This window comes from Erpetoichthys calabaricus, chromosome 8 (assembly GCF_900747795.2).
Source record: "Erpetoichthys calabaricus chromosome 8, fErpCal1.3, whole genome shotgun sequence".
NCBI lineage: Eukaryota > Metazoa > Chordata > Cladistia > Polypteriformes > Polypteridae > Erpetoichthys > Erpetoichthys calabaricus.
Window position 1 is genome coordinate 5,896,955 of NC_041401.2, and position 23,352 is coordinate 5,920,306.

The 23,352-nt window shown below is 45.1% G+C and overlaps 1 protein-coding gene across 3 annotated transcripts in view; it reads right to left on the reverse strand.

Moving 5' to 3' along the window:
- The window catches only part of cerkl (ceramide kinase-like), a 230,398-nt gene that overhangs the window by 21,519 nt on the left and 185,527 nt on the right, over positions 1 to 23,352 (reverse strand). For all 3 annotated transcript variants that reach the window (XM_051930642.1, XM_051930641.1, XM_051930643.1), the window contains 5 exons: positions 12,408 to 12,482; positions 7,075 to 7,252; positions 6,906 to 6,959; positions 3,526 to 3,560; positions 1,876 to 1,984 (listed from right to left, as the gene is read on the reverse strand). In XM_051930642.1, coding sequence (XP_051786602.1) covers positions 1,876 to 1,984; positions 3,526 to 3,560; positions 6,906 to 6,959; positions 7,075 to 7,252; positions 12,408 to 12,482 — 451 coding nt within the window. The remainder of the gene's footprint in view (positions 1 to 1,875; positions 1,985 to 3,525; positions 3,561 to 6,905; positions 6,960 to 7,074; positions 7,253 to 12,407; positions 12,483 to 23,352) is intronic.

Genomic DNA, 23,352 nt, shown 5'->3' on the forward strand with positions numbered 1-23,352 from the left:
GAATGCTTCACACCAACAACACAATTCATTCATATTTGAACTGCGTGAGCCTTGTCACCTGGTGGGATTGGCGTGATTGACTATGTGACCTTGCACAATGAATAATAACAAACCCTTGGGTACATTACAGATACTCCTATTCATGGAGTGGGGACAGAACTTATAAACTTTGCGGCTTTATATAGCGCCTTTCATACGGTAGCCCAATGCGCTTTAAAGAGCTGACACAATTGTCTTCATATTTGTAGTACTGTACATTATAAACACCGACAGCTGTCACACTCGTACTGTGACTCATTCTGAACTTCTGGCCTTATATAGCGCCTTTCTGTTGCAAGCACTGGCAGGTGGCACAGTGGTGAGGTGGCCTTTCAGGGTGAACTACAACCCCAGGTGGCACAGATGTGCAGTTCAAATTCATTCACGTGTCTAAATTGTGAGCACTGGCAGGTGATGCTGTGGTGACATGTGACCTTGTTAGTCTGGCATTGTGCCTGTGGTGCCAAGTCTACAACTGAATGGCCCCATGGAGATGTAAAGGCAAGCAGCTGATGCCCATAAGTCGGCCTACCATCCATTTTCTAAACTCACTCCATCCTGAGCAGGGTGAGCTGAAGCCAACATATCTGAATTAAAGCAGTTCTGTAAGGAAGAGTGGGCTAAAAATTCCTCTCCAGAACGCGTTTAGAAAAAGATTACTACTGGTAAAGGCGCTGCAACCAACAATGGGGAGTGTGGGGGCCACTACTTTTTCACACCAAGCAAAGAACTTAGCTCTTTGAGTAGAGAAAGTCTTGATTTGTAGCTCTGGTGTGTTCACTGAGGTGAGGTGCACAGCAGCTCCAGGTGCCTTTCAGGCAGGTGGCAGTTTTGCTCGTATTTCTACACTGTGAGCCCAGACTGGTAACATGGCGCCCTCACCATCGTGCAGTGACTCAGTAGTGAGGTTTGAATTTATACCCTGGGATTGTTTCGTGACTTTATATAGTGCCTTTCATAGTGAACGGCAGCCCGGGGTACTCTTTATGTGCCCTGCATGTAAGCACTCTCAGTTGATGTGACACACTCATGACCATGCAATGACTCAACAGCGAGGACTAAACCTGTGACCCTTCTGACTTTATATAGCGCCTTTCATAGTCCAGCACAGTCCAAAGTGCCTTACGTGTATAGTAATGTCTAGTGATGAAACTGCGAGATGCTGACAGGCGACTCATTGGTGAGCATTCTGTTATTTTTGTCTGCTAGGAAAAAGGCGCTATATAAAGTGAAGGTGGCTGGCTGGCCGAAGTACGTAAAAGGAGGTTCACCAGCGCCACCTTAAGGGGAAAATGTGGGAATACATCATTCCATGAGAGCGAGGCGCGACATAAACTGGCATTGTGCCAATAGAAACAGTGTCACCATTTCTGAAGGTGCTTGTCCACTGGAGAAAGGCGCTATAAAAAAATGAAGGAGGTGGATTATTTGAATGCACAGTTCACTTTTTGGGAGAATCTCAGAATGTGCAATTCAATGAGAGTGCCTGCTGTATATTCCACATGAGCTATTTTGAGCTTGGCACTATATAGCCTGGCACAGTGTCAGAAGAATCACTCTTGGCACGTCTGAGTCAGCTTTAAAGTGCATTACGGTCACGGCATGCTGATATATTTAGTCTCTGAAGGCTGCCACCCAAGGGGGAGTCACACGTGTAGCCGGCCTGACTTGTGGCCCAATTTAATTATCTGCTAATCACTCCATTGAGAAGCCTTGACTGGCACAGAGCGGGTGACGCACCAATTAGAGTCGGGAAAGATTAGAGAGCCAGTATGCTAAAAAGGTTCAGACAGGCCAGGCCAGCCAGCCAGAAACGGACATAAGCCAACCACTGACCTGGTGATGGGGGCCAGTCCTCTGGGAGCCATCGAGCAGAGACACGGGATGGCCATGACGCTGATGTTCAGAAAGAGGCCCTGAATCTGCTGCCATAACTGTCTGGAACCTACAAGAACATAAAAAAAGAAACTGTCACAGTCGTGAAATGCTGGGCCGTGACACACCATCTGGTCACATACTGGTGACACAAGACCAGAATTCACTTTGCTCAACAGAGAGGATGAGCTTTGGATCATAGCGTAGTAGGTGGGATCTGAATGCATCAATGAGAATTACAAAGGACCCTACTGTAAAATCTTAATAAATTCATGCCACTCCCTACATGGATTGCTTCACACATGGATTTGAGTCTTCAAACAAATCCCATTAGCTCATCTCTGATTTTCAGCTCCTCTGAGGTTGTAGGTTCGATTTCAGGAAGAGGACACCTGCCAATACGGAACCGACTTCATCCATTCCTCGGTTTCTAGCCCAGTGTTAGAGTTCAGGGTCACAGAGAGCCAATGGAACTTTCAGTGCAAACAGCAGAACCATCTGGGACACCCAAAGTCACTCCCAGTGCCTACACAAAATCTTAAGGCCACATCACTCTTGTCACGTTTTGTTAGGTCGCAGCCTTTTGCTAAAATTGCTTAAACTCAAACTTTCAATAGCCCAGAATGACAAAACAAAAAAACAGTTTAGGAATTGTAACAAATCGTAGCTATTTTTCATTCAGACAAGTTTGGAAATGCCATTTGGTATGAGATCTGTAATAGCAGTATTAAAGTTTGTGATGCACCATCTGTTGGAATGAAAAATGCAATGTATATGTCTGTGTTATATTCAATGTGGTATGGGATTTGTAAAAACAGTGTTAATGTTTGTAATGCACCATCTGTTGGAATGACAAGTTTAATGCATATGAGTCTATTACGTGCCATTTGGTATGGGATTTGTACAAGCAGTGTTATTGTTTGTGATGCACCATCTGTTGGAATTAAAAGTGGAATGCATTGTAATACTACAAATGTTTTTGATGCACCATCTCCTGGAATGACAAATGCAATGCATATATCTGTGTTATATGCAATTTGGTATGGGATCTGCAAAAGCAAAGTTAATGTTTGTGATGCACCATCTGTTGGAATGACATATACATTGCATATGTTTCTGGTATGTGCCATTTGGCATGGGATTTGCAAAACCAGTGTTAATGTTTGTCATGTGCCATCTGTTGGAATGACAAATGCAATGCATTGTAATACTATAAATGTTTGTGATGCGCCATCTGTTGGAATGACAATTGCATTGCATATGTCTCTGTTATATGCCATTTGGTAAGAGATTTGTAAAAACAGTGTTAACGTTTGTGATGCACCATTTGTTTGGAATGACAAAAGCAATTTATTTTATTACTACACAATTATGAGAGACACCATCTGTTGGAACGACAGAGACATAGCAACCAGATGGACACACTAACACTTGTCATTTGTGCCCAACCACAGAATTTCAAATGCCCACCTTTTTACAGTAAATGCCATTCCAAGGCTCTATACAGCTAAGTTGCAGGACAATTGTGTGTGCCTTGCCACACTATGAGTTTTGCAGTACAATGACTCAGCCACTAGGGGGCTGCACTGCCTACCAAAACCATCTACTTACCACAATGGAGAAGATCCCCCATGTCCTTCTGTTGTCTGGAAAACAAAGAGAGTTTTTGTCAGAATTGTGCTTCTCACCTCTTTGTGATGAGGCTGCCCAGGTCCTGCCCCACCCCCTTTATGACAGAATGCCCCGCCTCCTCCCCATCAAATGTATACTGTGCTTATTTTGTGACATGGACCTAATGACTAAAAAGTGACTTCAGAAGGTGCTAATAAAAACAAAATTAAGATGGCATTCTTCTTCTTCATTTTTACTGTGTGTCTCACAGTGACGTTCGCTGCAGCATCTGTCTGGGCTGACTGGTAGGGAGAACACGCAAGCCCAACACAGGTGGACAATAATGGAGTTGGAAGGCAATAGCACCACCCACAGTGCCACAATGCTTGCCATATGCAGAATGTGTAAGATGCTACATAAAATGTCATACCTGGGACTGAGGAACAGCTGTACAGTGCTATGCTGTCGCCTTATTTTTACCTTTCACTAATAAAACATCCCATGACCCTGTGTTCGGATTCAGCGGGTTGGAAAATGGATGGATGGACTAATAAAACATTATCCTACTTGTTAAATGTCATTTCACAAATAAAAAAAAAAAAACTTGCTAAATTACTATTCATTTTTCTCACACCTGACATTTGGCCGCTTTCTCAAGTTCTTCTCACATTATTACTAAAAAGTTTTGTGATGCGCCATCTGTTGGAAAGACACATGTCGTGCAGTTTAGTAGTACAAATGTGAGCAATGTGCCATCTGTTGCACTGACAAATGAAGTGAATTGTATTACTACAAATGTTTGTGATGTTTCATCTGTTAGAATCACAAATGACATGCATCTCATTACTATATACATTATAAAACATATTATTACTACAAATTTGTGTGATGCACCATCTGTTGGACTGACAAATGCGGGGCAGCTTAGTACTACAAATGTTTGTGATGTTCCATCTGTTAGAATGACAAATGCAATGCATGTTATTAATACAGTATATGCATTACAACACACGTTATTACTACAAATGTTTGTGATGCGCCATCTGTTGGAATGACAAATGACATGCATTTCATTACTATATGCACTATTAAACACATTATTACTATAAATTTTGGTGATGAGCCATCTGTTGGAAAGACAAATGCAGTGCAGTTTTGTAGTACAAATGTGAGCAATGTGCCATCTGCTGGACTGACAAATGAAGTGAATTTTATTACTACAAATATTTGTGATGTGCCATCTGTTAGAATGACAAGTGCAATGCATGTTATTAAAATATTTATTACAACACACATCCATCCATCCATCCATCCAACCCGCTATATCCTAACTACAGGGTCACGGGGGTCTGCTGGAGCCAATCCCAGCCAACACAGGGTGCAAGGCAGGAAACAAACCCCGGGCAGGGCGCCATCCCACCACAGGGCACAACACACATTATTACTACAAAAATTTGTGATGTGCCATCTGTTAGAATGACAAATGCAATGCATGTTATTAATATATGTATTACAACACACATTATTACTACAAATGTTTGTGATGAGCCATCTGTTGGAATGACAAATGCAGTGCATTTTTTTAGTACAAATGTATGTGATGCACCATCTGTTGGAATGACAAATGACATGCATTTCTTTACTATATGCACTATAAAACACATTATTACTATAAATTTTGGTGATGTGCCATCTGTTAGAATGACAAATGCAATACATGTTATTAATATATGTATTACAACACACATTATTACTACAAATATTTGTGATGTGCCATCAGTTAGAATGACAAATGCAATGCATGTTATTAATATATGTACTACAACACACATTATTACTACAAATGTTTGTGATGAGCCATCTGTTGGAATGACAAATGCAGTACAGTTTTGTAGTACAAATGTGAGCAATGTGCCATCTGCTGGACTGACAAATGAAGTGAATTTTATTACTACAAATATTTGTGATGTGCCATCTGTTAGAATGACAAATGCAATGCATGTTATTAATATATGTACTACAACACACATTATTACTACAAATGTTTGTGATGAGCCATCTGTTGGAATGACAAATGCAGTACAGTTTTGTAGTACAAATGTGAGCAATGTGCCATCTGCTGGACTGACAAATGAAGTGAATTTTATTACTACAAATATTTGTGATGTGCCATCTGTTAGAATGACAAATGCAATGCATGTTATTAAAATATGTATTACAACACACATCCATCCATTATCCAACCTGCTATATCCTAACTACAGGGTCACAGGGGTCTGCTGGAGCCAATCCCAGCCAACACAGGGCGCAAGGCAGGAAACAAACCCCGGGCAGGGCGCAAGCTCACCGCAGGGCACAACACACATTATTACTACAAATATTTGTGATGAGCCATCTGTTGGAATGACAAATGACATGCATTTCTTTACTATATATGCACTATAAAACACATTATTACTATAAATTTTCGTGATGTGCCATCTGTTAGAATGACAAATGCAATGCTAGTTATTGATATATGTATTACAACACACATTACTATAAATGTTTGTGGTGTGCCATCTATTGGAATGACAAATGCAGTGCAGTTTAGTACTACAAATGTTTCGGGTGTACCATCTGCTAGAATGACAAATGCAATGCATATTATTACTACATGCATTATAAAATACACTCCAGCAGATGGTGCACTGTAAACGTTAATGCTGAGAGCTATGTTGATTACTTAGGCAGGCAGCACAGCTAGTTTATTTGTAATATAACGTACAGTTTGTCCATCCTTATGATTCGTGTTATTCCCAGCAACCTTATCAGTGGAGGGCGACTGAGCCAGAACCATGGATTTTAAAAAGTCAGTTTTGAATGTCAGTGATTTGTATTTTTAGAATTTCAACAAACGTTAATTAAAGATATATATATATTTTTTAAATGGTGGTTTTCTGTTAAGTGAAACTACAAGCAGTGAATGTATTTATTATGGTATATTGTTATGTTTACATATTAATGCATCTGCATTTACAAATGTTGTAGATAAAAACTACTCCTTTGCAAATACTCAGATCTACGTTTATGAGACTCTTTCTCTGTGCTATGGAAAGGGTCATACGATTGACCAGGAAGTGGGTTGCCATTTAGTGCTTTGCCCAGGACAGCAGAATCACTGGTGCCAGTCCTGGTCTGGTCCCTGTCCTTCTGCCATATGCATTTCTCCACACTGCCCCCTACTGTACCAGCATGCAGGAGCAGCTCTCTCTCTCTCTCTTTCTCTCTCTCTCTGCACGCTAACACTCTGTCATCTGGGCCTGCCCCGTCCCGCTTCTGTCTACTCCGGCCACGCCCACGTCTGGCCCCGCCCCGTCTCACAGTTGTTGGATTCTTACCTGCAGTCATCCTGAGTATATTGAGGTAAAAACGACAACTCGCAGTCCTCGGGCCTAAAGAAAGAAAGAAAGGTGTTAGGATTCCTCAGAAATGATTGCACATTTCTATCAATTAACGTGCTCACCACACTAGAGTTCCCAACCAGGTCAGTGGTCTCGAGCTGCTTACCTGAGATTCGCCAGGCTTTTCATGAGGGCAAACTCCCTGCTCTGGACGGGTGGCATCCAGTGCAGCTTTTCTGCCAATGCCAGGGTTCGCCCGCCAAAGCCGAACATAGCGGAGAAGCCGAAGCGGAGCAGCTCGCAGTCCGACCGGTATGTACAGATGTCCACTGGCTGTCGGTGACCTGCGGGTAAAATAAATTTAATGGGCAGGTCACTCTGCACACCCCCCACCACCCCCATAACCGTCTTGCATCATTCCTTTGAGGGCCGTGACGTCTCTCCGTGGTCTGACACCGTCACCGTGGCACCATAGAGACCTTTGAAAGGAGGAGGCAGGAGCTGCTTGATCTCATCAGAATCCGATGTGCCAGTGTATGTCTTGGTGACGTTAATGTCGTCCTTGTAACCTGCTGGGTGTCTGGACTTTGACTCCTGAGGTTCACATGTCTGCCTTGACGCCATTTTACGTGTGTGGTATTCTGACGCTCCGAGTAAGAGACATGGAGGTTTTGAGGACAGGAAGCTCTTCTCACGTGTGAACCAATGGACTTAGAGATGTCAGAGTGGCAATCAAGCTCTCATTTACAGTGCCCTCCATGCTTGGGACAAAGACACACATCACTTAGTGATGTCCCCCTCTGCTCCACAGTTTATAATTACAAATCAAGCGATTCGGACATCGTGATGTTTCAGTGCACACAGCAGACTTTCATTTAAGGAGATCTGCAGACATCTCAGTCACACCATTTCAGGGATGGCACAAGAATGATTGGCACACAACAATGGCAGGTCTCTTAAAGCCGTTGTCATATTAAGTTCCTTGTCACGTATCCCAGTATGCAATGACTGCTTGAAGTCGGCCATTCACAGCCATCACCAGGTGCTGAGGGTCTGCTTCTCTGGTGAAGCTCTGCCAGGCCTCTCATGCAGTCATCTTCAGCTCCTGTTTGTCCCCTTCAGCATATGGAAGGCCTGCTCCAGGTGACAGGCTCAGCCATTCAAGAAGTTTCCATTTTGTAGCTTTGATAAACTCCTGTGTGGCCTCAGCAGTGTGTTTGGCTCATCATCTTGTGGTAGGATGAAGCGCCGTCCAGTGAGTTTGGGGGTCTTTACTGGAACTCGAGCAGATCAGATGTTTCTACTACACACCTCAGAATTCATTGTGCGGTCAGCAGTCACATCACCAATGAAGAGAAGTGTGCCAGGGCCGGTGACAGCCATCCATGCCCAAGCCATAAGACCCCCATCACCGCCATGTTTACCAGATGAGGTGGTCTGCTTTGGATCTTGGGCAGTTCCCTGTGGTCTCCACACTTTGCTCTCTCCATCACTCTGGTGAGGTTCATCTTTGTCTCATTTGTCCACAAGACCTTTTCCCAAAAAGTCCTTTGTCACAAACTGTCATCTGCCCATCCTGTTTGTGGTCCTCATCTTGCAATGTGTCCTCCTCTGTGTTTGTGTTCATGAAGTCTTCTGCTGATAGTCGTCTCTGACACACACACACACACCTCTGTCCCCTGAAGACTGGGTATGATCTGTCACACAGGTGTTTGGGGCTTTTTCTTGACCATAGTGAGGGTTCTTCTGTCCTCCGCAGTGGGGGGTCTTCCTTGGCCCACCAGTTCCTTTGGGATTACTGAGCCCACCAGTGTGTTCTTTCTTCTTCATGATATTCCAGACAGTTGATTTTGGTCATCCTAAGGTCTTACTGATGTATCTGATGATTTTATTCTTGTGTTTCAGCTTCATGATGGCTTCTTGGACTACAAATCCCAGCATGCCCTGTGAGTGTCCAAATGGGTGCCGCATACCAGGGATGCTGCCACCTATCATGTCGGAGGTGCAAATATTCCTGGTCTCTCCATTATATTGCCTGGTGAGGATCTTTCATAGAGTCCCTCTGGGATTCCAGCGTCTCCATCCTAGAGTTGGCATCCTCTGCCAACATCCTGCCTGCCTTCCTTTATATTCGGTGGCTTGGTGAGGGATCTTGAACCATCCTGGCTGGAATGCCAACCCAATGCTTGCTGTCCATCACACTCAATTGAAATGAGAAGCACGTGTAGGTGGGCAGGGTAAGGATGGTTCAGGCTGGTACATACATATCGCTCGGTGGACAAAGCACGAGACATAGCAGGGCCGTCCACCCACCAGTCTGCTGTGACCAAAGTTCAGGTGGGCTTCACTTGTTTCACATGGTGGTCTTTACTCTCTGGACCATAGCAGATCCATTCATTGCTCATCCATTTCAGGGTTTGTGAGAAGGTGGAGACCATCCTGATAGCTTTGAGTGCAAGGCAGGAATTAGTCCTAGACTGGCACAGGGCACACTAGGGGTGGTGGTGGTGGTGGGGGGGATTCATCTAACATGGGTGTCATCTAACGTGGGCTCAGACAGACACTGAGCAGGCTGGGATTTGAACCCAGGACTGTGGAGCCACCTGAGAAAATGCAACAAAGAAAACGAACAAAGACAAGCTTGGCAGCTCTCGTGTTTGTTCTTCTCTCAATGAGCCACGTATGTGATATAGCGCCTTTCCCAGTAAGCGCCTTCACCGCGCTTATCCTTTTCATGGCTGCTGTCCTTGATAAGCGTCCTTGGTCACAGTTGCTCACTTCCTCACAGATGGAGAAGACGAGAGCCCAGCATGGCGGGCACCTCATCCTCCTCTCATCAGCGCACTGATGCAGTCAATCCAGATGACGGCGCCCAGGCCCGCGCACATTCCTGCCAGCTTTGGCAAATGAGCCTCCAGCAGTGGGAGCGCAGGAACAAAATCCCAAAAGTAACGAGAGGCGAGGGCCAGGATTATCTGCAAGCGGCCCACCTGAAATTGAGGGGCTTGGGTAATGGATTGGGAGGGAAGGGGGTGGGGGGTCTTGTGATTACAAAACAGGGAGGACCCCAATAAAAATTGAATTGCTGACCACAAGGTCCCCGTATCATCCTCACCCACAGCAGATTCCACTAATAGAAAATAGTGTGTGTGTGTGTGTGTGTGAAAGGCACTATATATGACACAGGTTACTAAATGCATGATTTACATGAAAGGCGCTATATAAAGTAACGAGGCTGCATGCTGCAAGAGAGAATCACCTTCTGCATGGAAACAGCTGCAACATCCTCTGCAGTGCTCCTCATGATGAAAGGCACTATATCAAAAAACCGGGACCCGGGGGACTTGCTGTGCCTTGAAGCTTTACCTGCCGGTGGTCCCACTGGGGTGGTCATGTCGCTGGGTCCCAGGTATGCAAATTCCAGATTCTGTAAGTGTTCCTCATGAAAGACACTCGATAAAAAATAGAATCAGTGACCCTGTGACAGTGACAGTGGCTTGGTAGTAGACATTAGGGTGACAAGATAGTGCCAAAGGTCAAAGGTCACATCGCTCCATTCCAGGGTATACAAATTTCATATTCTGTAAGTGTTCCTCATGAAAGACACTATATTAAAAAACAGTCAGGGTCAGGACTTAGTCACTAATTTCATGTAACAGTGGCTCGGTGGTAGACATCAGGGTGGCAAGATGCTATATTAAAAAAAATAGTCAGTGCCACTAGTGACCCTGTTTGGACTTAGTCACTCATCTCAGGTGACAGTGGCTCGGTGGTAGACCTTGTGGTGGCAAGACACTATATATAAAAAAATAATCAGTGCCACTATTGACTCTGTGGGACTTAAAGTCACTCATCTCTGGTGACAGTGGCTCAGTGGGAGACCTTGGGATGGCAAGACACTATATATAAAAAAATAATCAGTGCCACTATTGACTCTGTGGGACTTAAAGTCACTCATCTCAGGTGACACTGGCTCAGTGGTAGACCTTGGGATGGCAAGACACTATATATAAAAAAATAATCAGTGCCACCAGTGACTCTGTGGGACTTGAAATCACTCATCTCAGGTGACAGTGGCTCAGTGGGAGACATTAGGGTGGCGAGATAGTGCCAAAGGTCAAAGGTCACATCGCTGCATTCCAGGGTATATAAATTTTATATTCTGTAAGTGTTCCTCATGAAAGACACTATATTAAAAAAATAGTCGGGGTCAGGACTTAGTCACTAACTTCATGTGACACTGGCTCAGTGGTAGACATTAGGGTGGCAAGATACTATATTAATAATCAGTGCCACTATTGACTCTGTGGAACTTGAAGTCACTCATCTCAGGTGACAGTGGCTCGGTGGTAGACATTAGGGTGGCAAGACAGTGCCAGGTAAAAGAAAAAAGTCAAAGGTCATGTCACTGGGTATACAAATCCCATATGTGTGCCCCAGTATTAAATGTGTGAATGGCTGTGCTGCAAGGCACCATATAAAAAGTCAGTGCCACTGGTGACACTTTGTGACTTATTTTCCGGTTAAGTTAAAGGTCAAAGGTCAGTAAAAGTGTAAGAGAGCTGCTGCAAGTGCTGAATGTTTGGAGGGCACTAAACTGACTTCTAAACCAGAAATCCCACCGCTGCCTCACTGTGTAACCCCAAGGAAGACACTTCACCTGCCTGTGGTCCACCATTTATACAAATCATTGTATTTTACCTCGCATGACAGTTGTGACTACAGTGAGGTGCTGTTTAAATTAAAAGCTGTTTGACTGTTTCTATGTCTCCCTTTACAGTATGAGGGACTGCTGGTAGCCCAACCCAGCCGGGACACCCAAGACATGAAAGGAGGGGGGACTGCAGCATCTTCAGGGCACTGCCTCCCCCAGGACACTAGATGGGTTACAGTGGTGCCCCAAATTCCCACAGGGCATCATGGCACTTGGAGTTCTTTACCTCAGTCCTGGTGGGTGCCACCAGGGGGTGCTGTGGAGCCCTATGGTGTGGGGTTTCCACCTCACCTGGAACAGCTGATGGACCACATGTGCTGAACATTGGAAGCACTTCTGGGGCAGATAGAATTAAAGGTGCCACCTTCCTCACAAGGACGAGCCAAGAGTCGGGAGGAGGAGGAGGAGGAGGAGGAGGAGGACAAAGCTTGGAGGCAGTGACCCGGGAAAGAAGGAAGAAAAGCATTGTGCTTATTGTGTGTACTTGTGGTTATAGGGGTGGGAAACACTTATCAGGAAGAGTTTGCCTAAAATAAAAGACTCTTTACCGTTTTAACTTGTGTCTGTGCCTGTTGTGTTGGGTGTTTAGGGAGCTGGTGGCCACAACAGCAATTACAATCACGAGGCAGATGACCAAATATGAAGAATTCATGAAAACAAAAGTTTTGTCACAAACTAAAGATGACAGCTGCAGAGCTGAACACCAAGCCCCGCCCAAAGCCCCACACAGGCTCCACCCACGATCTCCTCCCAGGCCCCCCCCCCCCCCCCATTCGTCCCATTACCCATTATGATGTGCAGTGCTGCTGTCTTCGGGTGGCGGACTCCATGGAGGGAATAAGCCACGGTGTCTGTGGACCCTGCAAAAAAAAACAAAGGAATGAGAAAGTGCAACATGGAGGTGAGATCCACTATTAGACCTACACACCGGCTCAGGGTAGGTAAGCAAATAGGCAGCCAGATAACGACAGGAGCCTGTGTGCCACCACCAGAGGGCACACAGCTCACTTCATCAAATCTGTTACCATTCTAGAAAGTTCCCGCATTCCTTCAGGCAAATCACTTGAAACGGCAACCTCTGATACTGAACAAGAAGCTGCAGCCACATTCCCAGCCTGCTCTTCCATCTCTGGTCATTTTCTGGTCAACCCCAACAGTCCATAAAGTTAGCATTGATCCCACTTCTGACACCAGTTATGACTCTGGGCAAGTGAAATAGTGGCGTAGACAGGTAGACAGATACATAGAGCACACCGAGGCCACCAAGGCTTCACACCCCCAGAGTGACCCCCCAATTACAGGGCAGTACAGAGAAAAGGGAGGAGGAGGAGGAAGAGGAGGAAGAAGAGGCTTTCCTTCCAGTGAATGGTAGCCACTTGGTTTTGTAAACACACTGGTACCTGCAACTATTCTGATTCAGACCAGTAGACCACCAAGACCCTACACTACTCAATGGCTCCTGGTATTACTGGGTGACCATCAGCCAACAAATAACCCCACACAGATACTTACAGGGCAGGGCAGGACTTCACCAGGGGAGGGTGAGCTTGGAAGTGCAGTGGGTGACATACAACTCTGGGCGGTGGCTCTCCACAAAACCCATCCCTGCCATTGGCCGCGTGTCTTTGAAAAGGAAGTGACCTTTTATAACTTGATTTGTCGCCACAGTGCCACCCGCTGGCTGTCACGCTGGCACTGTGCCTGACAGGTTCCCCATCCATTTACTTTTTGAAGCCGCAATCTACAGTACAGGACACCAGGGAGTTGGTGGCCCATCTTGACACGAAGAAATGCAGTTTGGGGTGTGGGACAAATGTATTTGGACATTTGGTGACTGGAGTACTGTACCTGGAAGAGAAATAAGTGAATACGAGGAGAAGAGGCACCCTGGGCAGAAATCAGACTGGCATTTTGTGCTGATGAGAGGTGCTAACGACTGAGCCACCAGGCTACATAATCAAATAACTAAACAGTAAGAACGTTAGGCATAGAAGACTAGAAAATAATCAATGAATGACTTCCCTGACTAATTAATTAGGTAACTAGCTATTAATTAGATAATGAATAAACTAATTAACTACTCAATAATGTAATCATTGTAAAAGTTAATCTGTGAATTGGTTTATAAATAGCACACTTAGCTCGTTAAACTTTTAACAAACTCAGTTTTTACGCCAGCTGCTGCAGTTCACTGGTGTCATGAGCTGATTTGGGAAAGGAGCTTTGGCTGTTTGTATTTTCAATAAGCACTACAAAACCTGTGGACCCCCGGCCCCCCACAGACTGAGGGTCAAGCCCCAGCAGTTTATGATTAGCAGCAGGGTGCCAGAGCGCATGTGCTTGATGCTGAGCAGGTACAAGAGGTGTCCTCCTCCTCCTCATCCTTCCTATCACGTAATCAACTTCTGAAGTTTGCTTCATGCTCAGCAGATGTCGTTGTTCTTCTTTCTCTTTCAGGCATGTCAGCTTCTCGATCCGTCTGCCTATCCAGTTTACCAAAAGAAATACGCATTCCCTGTTAAGCCACATTTTTTGCTTCACATTATAAGCTTCCAATTAAGACCGAGGTTAAGATTCTAGTCTTAGTATATTTGTAAGTAATTGCGTAACAGACAGGATCAACCTTTAGCATTATATATATATATATAGACTAGCTATGCTACACAAGATGGGTTGAAATCTAAATAATCAGTTTTCAGTATTAACATTTGCAGTGCACCATCTATTGGAAAATATTTTGTAATGCATATAGTAATAAGATGCGTTGCATTTGTCATTTTAACAGATGGTGCATCATAAACATTTGTAGTAAAAAATGCATTACCACAAGTGTTAGTGATGTGCCATCTGTTAGAATAACAAATGTAATGCATATTTCTCTGTCATATGCCATTTGGTATGGGAATCATGAAAGCAATGTTAATGTTTGTGATGTGCCATCTGTTGGAATGGCAAAAGCAGTGCATGTATCACTGTAATATGCCATTTGGTGTGGGATTCATAAAAGAAGTGTTAATGTTTGTGATGTGCCACCCGTTAGAATAAAAAATGCAATGTGTATGTCTCTGTCATAATCCATTTGGTATGGGATTCAGAAAAGCGGTGATAATGTTTGTGATGTGCCATCTGTTGGAATGGTAAATGCAGTGCATGTATCTCTGTGATATGCTATTTGTTGTGGGATTCATAAAAGAAGTGTTAATGTTTGTGATGTGCCATCTGTTGGAATGGTAAATGCAGTGTATGTATCTCTGTAATGTGCTATTTGGTATGGGATTCATTTGTGATATGCCATCTGTTAGAATAACAAATGCAATGTGTATGTCTCTGTCATAATCCATTTGGTATGGGATTCAGAAAAGCAGTGTTAATGTTTGTAATGTGCCATCTGTTGGAATGGTAAATGCAGTGCATGTATCTCTGTAATGTGCTATTTGGTATGGGATTCATTTGTGATATGCCATCTGTTAGAATAACAAATGCAATGTGTATGTCTCTGTCATAATCCATTTGGTATGGGATTCAGAAAAGCAGTGTTAATGTTTGTAATGTGCCATCTGTTGGAATGGTAAATGCAGTGCATGTATCACTGTAATATGCTATTTGGTGTGGGATTCATAAAAGAAGTATTAATGTTTGTGATATGCCATCTGTTAGAATAACAAATGCAATGTGTATGTCTCTGTCATAATCCATTTGGTATGGGAATCATAAAACCAGTTTTAATGTTTGTGATGCATCATCTGTTGGAATGGCAAATGGGCAGTGCATATATCTCTGTAATATGTCATTTGGAATGGGATTCATAAAAGAAGTGTTAATGTTTGTTATTCTAACAGATGGCACATCACTAACAGTTGTGGTAATGCATTTTTTTACTACAAATGTTTATGATGCACCATCTGTTGAAATGACAAATGCAATGCATCTTATCACTATATGCATCCATCCATCCATTTTCCAACCCGCTGAATCCGAACACAGGGTCACGGGGGTCTGCTGGAGCCAATCCCAGCCAACACAGGGCACAAGGCAGGGAACCAATCCTGGGCAGGGTGCCAACCCACCGCAGTGATGATCTCATCGTCAGTTTAAACAACTGAAAATCACTGGACATGTCAAAGTTAGCGACTAGGTGATGACTTGTCATGCCCGCCCCTTTTTGTGAGAGCCAATAAATAGCGTGTGGCCCAACAGAGTTGGTGCTTTGTGACAGGTTAACAGATACGGCGAGTTTACCTGAAATCTCCGCCCTCTTCTGTTGTGGTCAGCGAGTATCATTTCTCTCCATTTACACTGTAAACTATTAAGAAAGCAGGGGATGCAATGAGGTGAGGGGGGGCAGTCCACCTTGGAGTTTCGTGCTTTGATATATAGCGCTGACCAATCAGAGAGCTTGGGGTGAGGAGTTTTGAGCGTCAGTATGTCCCTAAATGTGATCAGAGAGTTAGGGAGGGGGTTTCCCCCTTGAGCATGAGAAAGGCGCTATATAAATAAAATGTTTTATTATTTCCCCCTTGGAGTTTTAAGTGGAAAAAGTTCCAATTTGATCTGATATGGGTGGGGTGGACATCAATGTACCCATGATGAGTACACAACAAAGCCTGCCGGAAAGCAGCTACTTAAAATGGTGAAGTGCCGATTGCTCTGGCTGTGGTATGTGAAACGCGAGACATCAGATAGATAAGCTTCTGTTCTGTTTGTGAAAGCCAAAGCCCCCATGTCCCGTATTCCTCGTCACTGTATTCTGCGCATTGTACTTCTGGAGGACCAGTCATTGGTTGCCAACGGTCATGTGCAGAGAGCCCACCACTGTGACTCAACGCCAAGCCAAACCTGTCTGATTGTATTGGATTGCGTGGCAGGGTATGTCACATTACACGACTGCATCCGCTTATGTAAATGAATTGCTGGAAAAGTCAAATAACGTGACGTGGCTTTTAGGGTTGCACAGTGAGTTAAAAATGGAGACGGGTATTATATAGCGTCTTTACATTATAAATAACAACTGGAAGACAGCAATTAACTCTTCGAGGGCTGAACTTTTTTTTTTTCCAGCTGCCTCCCGTGACACTTATCATTGCTGAATTGGACTCTGACTTATCGGACTCCAATTTTGATGCAAGTGATCCGGAGATCGAAAACGAAACTGATGTACCCACATCAGCTGATCGGTCCCCAGTTGATCGTGTCGCTGCGTGAAGGCACTCCTGCATGTCGTTATATGTCAACATCCGCCTCGACGCCACATTACATGACTTTTCTGTCATAGCCTTCATTTATATAATCATAGCGAGTCGGCGGTGCGCTCCTGTGAAGGTCACCTGTCTAGTCTAATATCCCCTGAGCCCACGACTCGCCCCTCTGACAGGTTGGATTTTAGTCGTACGGGCGGCTGGCTCAGTGCACATGAGAGCCGACAGCCAATGGGTGCTCAATGAATTAAATGAAGCAATCAAGAATAAGGAATTCGGGTGCTTTGGACCTCAAAGCTCCTCTGTCTGATGTCTCTTGTTTTAAGTACCACGAGAGAATGAGAAAAAAAAAAGGACAGAGACTCTTATACCCGCTAATCCTAAAGCGCCGGCTCTGTCGGGCAGCACCTTAATGGCTGTCACAAAAAGGGGGCGAGCGCAACTGTGTTGGAAGATCAGCACCCCAGTCTCAAGACGGGACGTGCCCAGCGATTATCAGTCGAGTAAATTGACACAATTGGCAAGTCTGATGCACCCTACATCGAGAAGTGACATAAGTCAGGGTTCTCTAACCAGGTCGACTAAATGACTGACAACCAAATAAACCAAAAGAGACACTGAAATGAACCATCTGCAGTGACCAACGACCACGTAAAACTGTAATGAAGCGCCAGCTACCCAAAGTGAACCCCCATTTGAAAAGAAGCGGCTAACAGAAGCTCATGACATGTTCAGGACTGAAATGCCACCTGCCACACCAGGGTGATTAAAAACCAGCTGAACATCTCTATGGACCCAATAGACCCTCTGTTTGTGACCCCAGGGTGGCAGCGGTAGCTTTCACTGTGCCTTCTGCAGCCCCCTCAGTTGAGCCAAATGTGCCCCATTTAAAATGATGATCTGGTGACGACTGAGCGATGGCAGAGCCCCTCAGAGCCCCCCTCAGTCGGACAGCTCGCCTGAAGCTGGTAGGCAAGTCAAGATGGGATGCAGAGACCCTCCTGTCTGCCTGCTGACACTCTGCGCCCAAATGAAGAAGATTCTCACTAACTTGTCAGGTGGCTGCTTCCCAGGGACTTTCCAGATGGCACCACAATCAGTCAAAGTGGCTGCTAAAAGCTTGTCTGGGGACGCGTGCGGAGCAGGGCTGGTTACAGGTGGACATTGTGAAGTGGTCGCTGTGGGTCTGCATACAAATCAGAAGGTGCCGGGGATTAAGCTGGAAGACATCAGCTGTGAAAGAACTGAGGGATGGAGGCACAGGGGCTCAGGGTATCAAGAAATAAAGAAGCGAAAGACAACAGTGGCAAGCAGGACGCTAGCGAGAGCAACCCCCCCCCCCCCCACCATAGGTTATCTGGATAAAGAGGTCCGACTCTGGAAGAGGCAGAGCCTGAGACAAAAAGGGGCCTTTTCAATAGTAGACCCCCCCCCCCACCACCACCTCCATTCATGCCGAGATGATCAAGGGGGACTTCACCCCCCTCACTCGATAAAACATTGAGGTAATCGTGAGTAGAAATGACTATGGGGACCCCACCCCACTCGATGAAATGATCAAGGGGGACCCCCCCACTTGATAAAATGTTTTGAGTAATTGTAAGTTGACATGACTATGGGGACCACCACCCTGGTTGATGAAACTATAAGTGGGCCCTCCTTCCCATTTAATACAACATTTAAGTAATCATAAGTCGAAATGATTATGGGGGCCCCCACCAAGCTTAATGAAACTATCACAGGAGACCCTCCCACTTAGTAAAATGTTTTGAGTAAGTTGAAATGACTCTGGGAACCCCACCCTGATCAATGAAACGATCAAGGAGGACCCCCATACCCCCACTTGATTAAATGTTTGAGCAATTGTAAGTCAAAATAAATATGGGGACCCCAACGATCTTGATGAAACTATCAGTGCCCCCCCCTCCCCACTTAATAAAACATTTGAGTAATCATAAGTCGAAATGACTATGGGGACCCCCACCAAGTTCGATGAAACTAACAAGGGAGACCCCCCCACTTGATAAAACGTTTGAGTAATCCTAAGTCAATACGACTATGAAGCCAGTGCTGTCTTAACATATGGGCACAATGGGCACTTGCTGGGGGGTCCCATGAGTACAGGGGCCCACGATGTTTCTGAAGCATATGTATGTTTCTGTTTTGCTATCAAAACAGGGACCTCAGTGCACAACTTTGCCTGGGGGTCTATGATGCTGGTAAGATGGTCCTGCCCCCACCCTCCCTGTGCTCAATAAAACGTTTTATTAATTGTGAGTCGAAATGACTGTGGGGACCCCCATCAAGCTCGATGAAACTATCAAGAGAAACCCTCCCACTTAGGAAAATGTTTTGAGTAATTTGAAATGATTATGGGGACCCCACCTTGCTCAATGAAACGATCAAGGGGGACCCCACACCCCCACTTGATAAAATGTTTGAGTAATCGTAAGTCGAAATGACTATGGGGTCCCCCACCAAACTTGATGAAACTATCAGTGGGCCCCCCTCCCCACTTAAAAAAACATTTGAGTAATCATAAGTTGAAATGACTATGGGGACCCCCACCAAGCTCGATGAAACTATCAAGGGAGACCCTCCCACTTAATAAAATGTTTTGAGTAAGTTGAAATGACTATGGGGTCCCCCACCAAACTTGATGAAACTATCAGTGGGCCCCCCTCCCCACTTAAAAAAACATTTGAGTAATCATAAGTTGAAATGACTATGGGGACCCCCACCAAGCTCGATGAAACTATCAAGGGAGACCCTCCCACTTAATAAAATGTTTTGAGTAAGTTGAAATGACTATGGGGACCCCGCTCAATGAAACAATCAAGGGGGACCCCCCCACACACACACACTTGATAAAATGTTTGAGTAATCATAAGTCAAAATTTCTATGGGGACCCCACACTGGTTGATGAAAGTATCAAGGGGGACCCCCACGTGATAAAATGTTTCAGTAATTGTAAGGCAAAATAACTATGGGGACCCCAACAATCTTGATGAAACTATCAGTGGACCCCCACTTAATAAAACATTTGAGTAATCATAAGTTGAAATGACTATGGGGACCCCACCCTGCTCAATGAAACAATCAAGTATCCGCAAGTGGAACTGATCACGGGGACCCTTAAAGCGATCAAGTCTCACACTTGAAAAATGAACGACTGCATTGTTAGACGTATGATCAACTCTGTGTTAAGGTGGTTAAGTCAGCCAGGGGTCTATTGGGGTCTTTTGCTGCGTTCACGTGCTCTTTGAACTATTCGGAGCTCCGAGTTGTGACGTTACGACTTCCGAACTCATTTGCATTCCACAAAAAAGCAATTCAAGGTAAACTGTATTTTTTGTGGATGTAAAGAGCACGTGAGTATCAATGTGCTCCACATGCAGGTCGACCCAAAACAGCCATTTCGGGCTGATCAGATTATACTTTATGTGTTATATGAAACAATCAGCGACTGAGGTGAAACGTCAGTGTTACGTCACAACTCGGCCAATGCGGGTAGCTTTGTTTTGTCCAAGATGTGATTCCCAATTCGTCGAGAGTTCACGTGATATTTCCGATCGACAAACCGGATTTACTGTCTGATAAATAAATGTTGGGTACTTTTCTATTATCGTGACGCAAATCGGTGGGGCCGCCGCCCCGGTTTCTTCATTTTTGGATTTCAAATTATTAGACTGGCCTACCCTAACCACAAATACTAACCTTTAAATTAGTGGGGGTGGAGCATAGTTACGTATTGGTCCCTAATAGGTGCCTAATCTTAAAAACGATAATACGATTTACGTCACGATAATAGAAAAGTACCAAATATTGTTGTCGTTGATCGTGAGCACGTGAACGCAGCATTGATCTGACCTTGGAGGCGGGGTTTGGAAGTCGTGTTAGGGGCGGGGCTAGGCGTCGTCTCCCTGGACCGAGCTGCGGAGGAAACAGAAGATACGGCTAGCAGCGGCGCCCTCTCGAGTTTCGGAGTGGTATTGAAGGGTTTTACCTGAGCCTCCCGGTGGTCTCGATGCGGGCTTGTGAGACTCAGGCTCGTGTGTGTGTGTGTGTGTGTAGATGGACTGACGCCTCCAGTCCAGCATTTGTTCCTGCTTTGCGCACAGCGCGGCTCTGCTGCCACCTGGATAAGCGGGCTGAAAAATAGAGGGAATATAACGAAGAATATATTGATGCCCCAAAAATAGATAAAAAGTGTCACAAATATGGACACCACTGTGTAAAGAGGGGGAGTTGGGCACTGGAGGAAATGGGCCACTAGTCGACCCCACTAAGCCGCCCGCGCACGTCCACTCGCATGTCAAAACAGCTCGAGGCTTTCCAGAATCACACACACACACACACACACGCGCGCGCCCCTTCGAAAATGCAGTCTCCATTTTGATGTTGGGCTTTACACTTTGCGGGGGTCTCAAGCCAAAGGACACGCCCTCCACTTGTCTCTCTATTTTTCTCGTATTACGGTAAGCGACAATCGGCGCCATTCATTTTCCTGCCAAATGCCACCCAGTTCTTAAAAAGTGTGCCAACAGCACGAGAGTGAGGACAAAAGTATTAGCAGCTCCTGTAAAGCATGACTGATGAAGGCACCGCGGTAGAAAGGGGGGGGGGGGGGAGATGTCCTTGGAAGTGCAGGCACTTCTGCAGAACAATTAACTTAATTAACCAGACGACATGAATATTCATAAGGCAGTTAATGTCTCCCACATTCGAGCAGATAAATGCGACGCGCTGACTTGCTAGTGAAGCGTTGCTGAAAACGCGCCTGCAAAGCGCACCAACATTTTGGTCCTTTGCCTGAAATATCAAAGAAATTAACAATCCCCCGGAAACGCTTTAGCCCTCACAAATTAATTGGGAGCGATGAATTTAAATAAATGACATTGGACCTTCCGTGTGGGGAGACGCCGCCTTCGGTTTGCCGCAGTGACGGTGCGGACGGCGAGCACTCGCCTTACTTTCATTAAATCGCCGATTTTAAGAATAAGTCAGGGAATTCTATTATTAAGCACCGGCTCCAGGAAATAAACGTTACGACTGAACAAGGGGGGTACCAAATCAGAAATAGATAAATAAGAAGGTTGGTGTTTTTGTGTTTGGGGGGGGGGGGCGGCTTGAATATTGATAACTGGAGCGCAATGGCTGAATTAGGATGGACAGCAGCCTTTGTGGGTCATCCATCAGACCACACAGCTACTATGTGAGTTTGTCATGGAATGTGGCAAATATGGGCACGATTTGGGTATCAGCTGCATCTCCCCGCTGCCAGGTCCACAAAACGCTTAGATGGCTGGATTATTTAAAGAGGGGCAGCAAGGTGGCACAGCGGTTAGTGCTGCAGCCTACTGATCTGGGTACAGTTACCTCTGTGTAGAGTTTGCATGTTTTCCCCACGTTCTAAAGTTTCCTCCCACATCCCAAAGACGACTGCAAAGTGGGGCACACGAATGAGTGAAAGTGCAAATGGGTGATTGGCATCCTGGCCTGGTTCTGCTTTGCACCTGAAGCTCCTGACAAGCCGTTCTTGGATAGAGGGAGCTAAAAAAAAAAGTACCAGAGGAGTTCGTATCGTCTTGACAGTTTAGTGTGGCCTCCTGTGTTAAGGCTTTGGACTTCAAACCCTGAGGCTGTCGATTCTACGGCCACTGCTGACACCACGTGACCCTGCGCAAGTCGGTTCACCTGCCTGGGCTACGGTTGGAAAAACAAAAGAAATGGAACCGATTGTGTCTGAAGTGCAGTAAGTTGTTTTAAATGAAGGCGTCGGCCAAATAACGACAATCACAAAAGAGGAAAGGAGCTGACCAGTCTGAATTTATTTGATGTATGTAGCGCCTTTCACAGAGCTTAGGATAAAAGACTTGTTTAGTATGCAGTTGTTAGAGTGGATGGAGAAGATGAAGTGCTTGACAAAATGTCATCAACGACATGAAGTTTACTAGGAGCATTGTCAGTCAAAGTGCATTTTATATAGCGCCTTTTGTGATAAATAAGCTAAGAAAAGAAAAAAATACGGAGTTAGCAGTTTTTGAATTTTAAATAATTACAACAAAAATATAATTTTATGCTCAGTCTGGGACACACAAAAGGCACAGGGGCTCAGCAATACATCCATCCATCCATTATCCAACCAGCTATAGTGTCACAGGGGTCTGCTGGAGCCAATCCCAGCCAACACAGGGCGCAAGGCAGGAATAAACCCCAGGCAGGGCGCCAGCCCACCGCAGGGTGCTCACACACACACATCAAGCACGCACTAGGGACAATTTAGAATCGCCAATCTTTGGACTGTGGGAGGAAACCGGAGCACCCGGAGGAAACCCACGCAGACACAGAGAGAACATACAAACTCCACGCAGGGAGGACTCGGCGAGGCAGCAGCGCTACCCACTGCGCCACCGTGCCGCCCTCTTAGCAATACAAGACTGAATTATTACTGATTATTTTATACTGTAATTAATATTATAAGATGAACTGAAGATTTTACTGTGGAAAGGAGCTTGCCAGTAAAAATCATTT